Source organism: Macaca mulatta, chromosome 6, assembly GCF_049350105.2.
Source record: "Macaca mulatta isolate MMU2019108-1 chromosome 6, T2T-MMU8v2.0, whole genome shotgun sequence".
Classification (NCBI taxonomy): Eukaryota; Metazoa; Chordata; class Mammalia; order Primates; family Cercopithecidae; genus Macaca; species Macaca mulatta.
The window spans coordinates 190,593,361-190,601,702 of record NC_133411.1 but is presented as its reverse complement, the minus strand read 5'-3'; the positions used below and the strand labels follow the sequence as shown (position 1 = coordinate 190,601,702).

At 53.4% G+C, this 8,342-nt stretch overlaps 1 protein-coding gene across 2 annotated transcripts; it reads left to right on the top strand.

The window, feature by feature from the left end:
- Positions 1-469: 469 nt before the first annotated feature.
- Positions 470-3,364, top strand: LOC106992382 (protein FRG2-like-2). Of its 2 annotated transcripts, none has more exons than XM_015130390.3 (4): positions 470-695; positions 956-1,033; positions 1,263-1,340; positions 1,665-3,364. In XM_015130390.3, the coding sequence occupies exons 1-4, from the start codon at positions 521-523 to the stop codon at positions 2,129-2,131; spliced, it is 798 nt and encodes a 265-aa protein (XP_014985876.3). In that variant the 5' UTR covers positions 470-520; the 3' UTR covers positions 2,132-3,364. The 2 variants fall into 2 exon arrangements, with proteins under 2 accessions (XP_014985876.3, XP_014985875.3); XM_015130389.3 differs by having other exon boundaries at positions 953-1,033.
- Positions 3,365-8,342: the final 4,978 nt, after the last annotated feature.

The following is an 8,342-nucleotide window of genomic DNA, read 5'->3' as shown; positions in this document are numbered from 1 at the left end:
TCTAATTATCTTCCCCATTTTTAAGGTAGGATGGGCCATTTCATTTGGTATTTATTTTTTCTTTGCATTTTTATTTCATCATATATGTGTGGATCTAACACAATCAACCATAATTTGACATTTGTTGTTTCCAAGCATTTAAGAAATTATAATATCTATGTATACAATGTTAACACTATGTATAATAAATTCTCTTTCTGTGCAAAATATAACTGAGACAGAAATCGGAAGACATGATTCCCCGATCTTCTTCTGATCCCTGTGCTCCCGGTTCTTTGTTTTCTCGTCACTATGACAGGATCCTGAAAAAGTCTCTCTTTAACTTGGTCTAGGCCCCCAGTAGAACTACAGCAAGAAACTTCTTTTTGAGGCTCTAAGAAGCGGCAGGAAGGGGAAACCTGTTCAGCCAATAAGAGTCAGCCACGCCCAGCCGAGGGACGTATAAAGGCAGGTCCAGCGGAATAACCCGCAGTCCGCCTTTGGACGTGAAAGAGCGGCCTCCTTTCACTTGAGCGTCAACATGGGAAAGGGAAATGAAGACCCGGATCTCCACTGCTCCTCCATGCAGCACCCCACTGACCAGCCCCCTTCCCCACAGATCTTTACAGAAAGGGGCCCAGATGAGAAGAAACCATTCAAAGGAAAAGGCAAGACGGCCTCCTCCCATTCCCGTGAGAAGCACGTACAAAGGCAAGGTAAGGCCTTGGGCTGCTGCCATGGAGGCTGGAAGGAGAGTTGGAATCAGGGATACTGAGCCATGTGTCTTTAGTAGGGTTTTATTTTGAGATTTGGGGATGGGAAATGGCTTGATGCCCTCAGAGGACTTTGAGAAATGTGTTCCTCGTGATGCTGGCAGAACTTCACATGAAAGACTGATCCGCAAAAACTCATCAGAGATAGACTATGGGACTCTGCCTAGGGAGAGGTGAGTCATCTAAACTTCCTTTTGCAGCAGGATCGGAGCCCAATCCAAACAAGGAGGAGAATTCTGAGGAAACCAAGCTCAAGGCCGGGAACAGCACTGCTGGATCCGGTAAGATTTGACTCTTTCCAGGCAAGAAGGGACAGGGCAGCAACACTGGCTCCCCTGGCCAGAAAACCGGGAGCTCCTTGGCAGCCAGGGCGGTGCAGATCCTGGACACTGGAGAACAGAAGAGAGTTGGGGTTTGGTGGGAACCTGAGCTCCTGTGTGTCCAGGATGGACTAGGAATTTCAGGGTGTTCAGTTGGAGGCACTTTCTCAAACTCTCATTGTATTCACAGAACCAGAGTCCAGCTCATACCGGGAAAACTGCAGGAAAAGAAAAATCAGTTCCAAGGACAGCTGCCAAGACAGAGCAGGTAGAATCTTGGTGTTTTTTGTTGGTGGTGGTAGTGGTGGGTTTTTTTGTTTTTGGTTTGCCCCAAAAGGTAAATAATCAGGAAACTTTTATACGAGGCTTGAGCGGAAAGGGAGTTACTTACTGACAAGTACATTTTTGAGAGCTTAGCACTCTGAGAATATTTGGGGACTCACAAGGGGTTCAACCTCACTTCATTCCAGTGCTGAGATGGTCAGGAAGGAGTGGGAGAGACAAGTGGGGTTCACCTGGGTGCACAGGGGGTTCTGGAAATGAGGGTCTGTGGGGACTGCTCTGGCGAGTCTCTCACATGCTTTCTTTGCAGGGAACTGTCCAGAAGAAGAGTGCAGCTTGCCGCTGAAAAAAAAATCAAGATCCTCCACTGCTGTGCACAACAGTGAAATCCAGGAGACTTGTGATGGCCACCATGGGGGACATTCCAGGGCTCGCACTGGGCGCAGCCAGCGGCACACGTCTCGGGCCCTAGGAGTCCAAACACCGTCACTTCGAAAAAGCTTGGTGACCTCTGTGCGAGCTATGTCGGAGGCTATTTATCAAGACCTAGCCCAGGTGTGGGCACAGCAGATCCATTCTCCACTGACCTGGGAGCAGCTCACACTGCTCACTCAGCTCTGGGGGCCTCTGTGTGCCCAGGTGCAGACCTTGTATTCCATGTCCACCCAGGCAGCTTATGTCTTCCCTGCTGAGGGCTGGCTTGTCCCAGCCACACTGCCTGGTCTTGGGGATTCAGCCCTGGATAGAGAAGCCCATCCCTGGGCAGGAGATAACTGAGCCTGTCAGTGGATCAGATGAGGCTGAGCTGGGAGCACCCTGACCCTATTCAGCAGAGGATGCATCTCTGGGAATGAGAACAAGGACCTGTTACTTCTCAGATTCTTCCAGATGACCAGCAGTGACAATTTTGGATGCACTGTGTTAATAAATGACAGAACTTGAAGAAGTCATAGGAAAGAAACTTGAGTGGCATACTCAGAATTGTGAGCCTTCCATTTTGCAGAGCACTAAGGCTACAGACAAATTTTATATTTCATGTTAGACATTTGATGCCTTTCGGATGTCTGATGACAGTCGTGCATTTCTGTATAATCAGAAAAATATTAGAATGTAATCATGTGAATTTGCGTATTTTAGATTGTAGAAAAGTAAATATAAAATTATATGCTTTTTATTTTTTTGAGACAGTCTTGCTATGTTACCCAGGCTGGAGTGCAGTGGCACAATCCTAGCTCACTGCAACCTCCGTTTCCTGGGTTCAAACAATTCTCATGCCTCAGCCTCCCAAGTAGCTGGGACTACAGGCAGGTACCACCATGCCTGGCTGAGTTTTTTTCTTGTTTTGTTAGTAGAGACAGAGTTTTGTCACATTGACCAGGTTGGCCTCGAACTCAAGTGATCCGCCAGCCTCCGCCTCCCAGTGTGCTGGGATTACAGGCATGAGCTGCCTTACCAAGAAATTGCTTCTCTTTTAATTCAGAAAAGGTTATAGGCTCTCACTCTTCCAGCCTGAACCCATGGACTACTAATATCCACAAACCATTAATAGCACTCCCTGTGGGAAAATGTCTATACATTTTTACAGTTTGATATAAGTATAGTAAAATTAATATGCAAGCTATTTACTTTTAATATTTCTACATAAAATTTAAGTCAAGATCTACTAAATGGTAAATGATTGTACTTATTCACCTGCCTCATGTTTTATTTCTTTTTAAATATCCTAAATTTAAATTTTATTGTATTTTATACATTTCAATTGATTGTACTGTATTGCAGGATATGGAGATTTCATCACATACTACAGCACAGTGTATTTTGTTATATTTGACATACATTCTGGTATTTTGTACTGAGATCATACAATCTTTCATTATCTAGGAGTATTAATTACTTGTTTGGTTGCCTTATAATTTTCATTTTATGTAATAATGAAATAAACGTTAATGTTGTTTGGAATTTTAAATTTCTTTCATATATAATTTGTATCTAATAAAGATGTGAAAAAGAGAATGTCTTATCTTCACTTCTGCGTCATCCTAACCCTGACCTCCCCGCAGCCCACAGCTCTTGTCATAGCCCGGGGACAGTGTTCCGTTACTACAGGAAATGGGGCCAGTTCAATGGGAATACACAGATAGCAATTGGAGATGTAGAGATTTTATCCTCCACCACTGCGATAGAAAAGAACCACAGTCATGTGAGTCACACAATTTCCGGGTTGACACTGCTTACGAGTTATGCTTACACTATGCTGTAGAATAACTCTGACATAAAATTATGTATATTAAATGCACATACATAAATAACGTGTCTAAATAACAATGTACATATCTTAATGAAAATGAACTTTATTGCTAAAAAAGTTAACACACAGATACATACAATGGGATCATAAAATGTTGAAGAATAGAGATGGGGAGAGGAACACAGACATAGAGAAAGGGAGGAACGGAGCTAGAAAAAGACAGATGAACAGAGGGACATTGGAAAGGAGAAAGTGGGGAGAGGGGGAGGAAGGGAGGTAGGGAGTGGGGAGGGAGGAAGAGAAGGACAGAGGGAGAAAGGGAGGCAGAGACAGAGAGAGGAAGGCAGAGAGAAAAGCGCTCTTCTGCCTCCAGGACCAACAGGACCTTGCACTCCGGGAAAATGTTGGGTGCCCGGTGCGGGCTAAGGGCTCGGCCCACAGCTGCGTCGGCCTGCGGGGCGCTCACCGGGCCCCCGGATCCCCAGTCTGGGTCACTTCATCCCGGAGCAATTCAGACGAATTCCATCTCCCAAGGAATGAGCGAATTGCCCAGAGAGCAATGAGCCGAGACTCAGGTGATTGTCCGTTTTTCATCCACATGGTTCACAGATGACAGAGCCCCACGTTGAGCTTGCAACAGAGCGCGAGGCGGAGAGTCCGGTCCGCACAGGAGTCGCACTCAGGCCGATGAAGCGTGGTTTCGGGTTCCACGTTCCTTTGCCCTCTGAAGGGGGCCTGTTGGTCACGTGTCTCTGGCCCCCGAAAGAGAGATCGTGTTGACTGTTTCCCGAGCTCTGTGGGGACCCAGAAACCTGCAGGGAAGCGTGGAAAAGCAGCGCCGTGTCTTCGTTCTCCTTTCCAGTTTCCAAACAGGCCACAGTGGAGACTCCCCTTGTCGCAGGAAACAGGAATCCGTCGTCAGACCGTGATGCTCCGCACGTTTCTTTTCTCTGTGGTTTCGCTCTCGTTTTCTACATGACAATGAACGAGATCCACACACCTGCGTGCGTGAGACTATCACGGCAACGGCGACACCCACAGGCATTGCCGCCTTCACGGAGAGGGCCTGGAAAACTCAAGACTGTCGTGGAGGTTCAGTTCCACGCTCCACCCTTCAGGGTGGTTTCTCCCTGAAAACGTGTGCGAGTCAAGACAGCGGCTTCCAGTTTCTATAGAATCACTGGAGAACCCCAGAGAGCCAGCCCCGAAGCCCCGTTCCCCTCCAGTCTGGCCCCGCACCCACCCACCCCACAAGGCCCTGGTCCCTGTGGTTTTCTGCTTCTGAGACTTTTCGGCTACCCCGGGACCCTGGGCCCGGAGCTCACGCATATTCACGAAGGGTGAAGCTGGTGGGTCTTTCCCAGGGCCTCTGGCTGGGCCGGCCTCCTGGCTGGACCTGCCTGCAGCGCAGAGGCCAACTGAGGCTCACCGGAGCTGGCCGGCTTCTCTCTGCCCGTGTCTGTCCGTGAAATTCCGGCCAGGTGCCCCCGCGATGCTCTCCCCACATCTTCCGACAGCCCTTTCCCGGCGGAAGCCCGAGGAACAGGACGGCGAAGGAGACTCATTTGTAACCTGAAGGAAAAGATGCCCTGCCAGCGTGCTTTGAGCGGAACCCGTACGCGAACTGGGAGACACTTGCCTTTTGGGGTCCAGGATTCAGATTTCCTGTCAGAATCGAAGGTCCAGGCATCCAGGCCAGGGTAGCAGGGACCCGCGCACGCAGGCGGCCTGTGCAACGCGACCCCGGCGGGCGCCACCCGCCTCCCTCCTTGGTCACCTTCACCCACACCAGGGCATGGGGGACAGGAGGGTTTCGTGAGCCAGGCAGCAAGGGTCGCCCCTCTGCTGCAGCCCAGCCAGACTTCTGCCCAAGCCCAGCAGGAATCTGCCCCGGCACTTGGGGATTTTGGGTTTGCTGCCCTGGCTCCTTCGGAAGTGGCGCTGTCCCACCCTCAGACACCTGAGTGACCTCTGCACCCGAACAGATGGCAGGGAGACCAGGACCCGCAGTACAGGTGCGTGCTCAGTGGGACAGCCTGGGCCCGCTCAGGCTGAGTCACGGGGCCAAGGTGTGCTTGCGCCGCACACGTCCCACATGAGTCCATATTGGGGCTGGGGCCAGGGTCCGCAGGTCGCCAGGGCGGAGTGGGAACCCCGAAGCCGAGGCACATCTACCTGCGCAGCTCGTGCCCCCGAGGCCTCTGCGTGGCAGAAGCAGATGCAAGCCATCCAGGTGCCCTCCCAACCGCTCCAGCGTTCATCTGCGCTCACATCCACCCTGTTATATGAGCTCCTGTCGACCCCAGAATTTCAGGAAAAGGCATAACCTTTCCTAGCAACGGAGCCACTGGGGGAGCTGAAGGACTTGGAGGAGCCCGCTTTTCTGGAACCACTCCTCTGCCAGGAAGAATACCTGGCTCTGCTGAAGGAGCTTTAGGACGCGGGGTTGGGACGGGGTGGGGGCAGGGCAGTGGCCCCTCTTTCGCGATGAACCTCTGGTTCGGTTTGGAGAGGCGTCTCTTCTCTTCCAGCTGACATGTCTAGGATCCCTGAGATCCAGGTCCGGCGAGAGACTCCACACAGACGAGGGCTGTCATTCTTTCCTGAGCATCCCGGGGATCCCGGAGCCCGCTCAGGTACCCAGAGATGGGCCGTCTACTGCACATGCGCGGGTCCTGCAGGCAGCCGGTTAGGGTTTGGGACCAGCCCAGGCAGAGCTCTCATCCCTTCCCCCCCTCCGCCCCCACTCCGCATTCCTCAGTGGGGTGGGCGGAGACCTCCCCCCTGGGAAATACCAGCCGGGGCAGCGGCCAGGCCTGCCCTCCTTTCCGCGGCTCGACTCCTCTACCTCTCCACACCACCGTCACTTGGCCACCCGTGCCCCGCCAGCCTCCTCGGCATCACCTGGAGCGCCCGGCAACCAAATGTAGACCCCCGAGAACACGCGCAAACCGTGGTTCTGCCCTTTCCAGGTGGGAGGAAAGTCAAGCAGAGATGGGGAAAGGAACTGAGACAAAGTGGGAGGGAGGGACAGAGGGAGGAAACGACGGATGGATGGAGGGACCTTGGAAGGGATGGAGGGATAGAGGGAGGGAGCGGGGGAGGGAGGAAAGGAGGGATGGACAGAGGGACCGATGGACAGAGGGATAAAAGGAGTAAGAAATAGAGAAAGGAAGGCAGAGAGAAAAGCGGTCTTCTGCCTCCAGGACCAGCAGGACCTCGCACTCCAGCAAAATGTTGGGTGCCCAGTGCGGGCTAAGGGCTCAGCCCACAGACGCGTCCGCCTGTGGGGCGCTCACCAGCCCTCCGGATCGCCAGCCTGGGTTACTTCATCCCGGAGCAATTCAGAATTCCGTCACCCAAGGAATGAGCAAATTGCCCAGAGAGCATTTTCATCCGCATGATTCACAGATGACATAGCCCCACGTTGAGCCTGCAACAGAGCGAGAGGCGGATAGTCGGGTCCACACAGGAGTCACTCTCAGGCCGACTGAAGCGTGGTTCCGGGTTCCACGTTCCTTTGCCCTCTACAAGGGGGCCTGTTGCTCAGGTGTCTCTGGCCCCCGAAAGAGAGACCATGTTGACTGTTTCCCGAGCTCTGTGGGGACCCAGAAACCTCCAGGGAAGCGTGGAAAAGCAGCACCGTGTCTTCGCTCTCCTTTCCAGTTTCCAAACAGGCCACAGTGGAGACTCCCCTTGTTGCAGGAAACAGGAATCCGTCCTCAGGCCGTGATGCCTCCACCCCCTGCCCAGGCTCCGGGCTCTCTGGGCGGCCTCCCTTTCGCAGACGCTCCAGGCCTTCCCCGACTCTCAGCTCCCGAGCTTCCAACACATCGGACCGGCTCAGGACGGGGTGTGCTCCGAGGCGTCAGGGCCCAGGGCTCACTGCCCTGGGATCCCCTCCGGTGCTCCGCCTTGCCGCGGAAACATTGTTTTGGATGCCTCGCCGCCCCTCCTGCAAGGCCCCCTCTTGCCCCACACACCCAGAGCCGCCAGGGCTGTCCGGGGACACACCGCCAGCGCAGTCCCGCGGGCCCTTTTTCTCACAACGCCCCCACCACTGTCCCTTGTCCCCACGAAGACCTGCCCGTGGTCAACGGGGCTGGAAGGTTCTGCTTTGCCCCACTCTGGCACTAGAGTCCCGGCAGCCTGATCCCGGGAGAGAGGGGTTAACGGACACCCCGACACACCCCACCACCAGCACGAGCAAACCCACCCCGACACACACACACACACGGGTGCACGCACATGGGCACACATGGACACACACGGACACACACACAGACACACACACACACACAGACACACACACACGGACACACACACGGACACACACTGGCACACACATGGACACACACACGGGCGCACACACACATGGACACACACAGACACACACACACGGGAACACACACGGACACACACGGGAACACACACGGACACACACACACGCGGGCACACACACATGGACACACACGGGAACACACACGGACACACTGGCACACACACGGACACACACACGGACACGCACATGGGCACATACACACGGACACACACACGGGAACACACACGGACACACACACTGGTACACACACGGGCGCGCGCACACACACACGGACACACACGGACACACACGGACACACACGGGCGCACACACACACGGACACGCACACGGACACGCACACACACGGGAACACACACGGACACACACACATGGACACACAAAGACACAGACACAGCTTG

Coding starts and splice junctions, on each gene's coding strand:
- LOC106992382 (XM_015130389.3), top strand. CDS start 521: ATGGGAAAGGGAAATGAAGACCCGGATCTCCACTGCTCCTCCATGCAG. Junction 1,034..1,262: donor GAACAGCACTGCTGGATCCG/GTAAGATTTGAC, acceptor TTGTATTCACAG/AACCAGAGTCCAGCTCATAC. Junction 1,341..1,664: donor CAGCTGCCAAGACAGAGCAG/GTAGAATCTTGG, acceptor CTTTCTTTGCAG/GGAACTGTCCAGAAGAAGAG.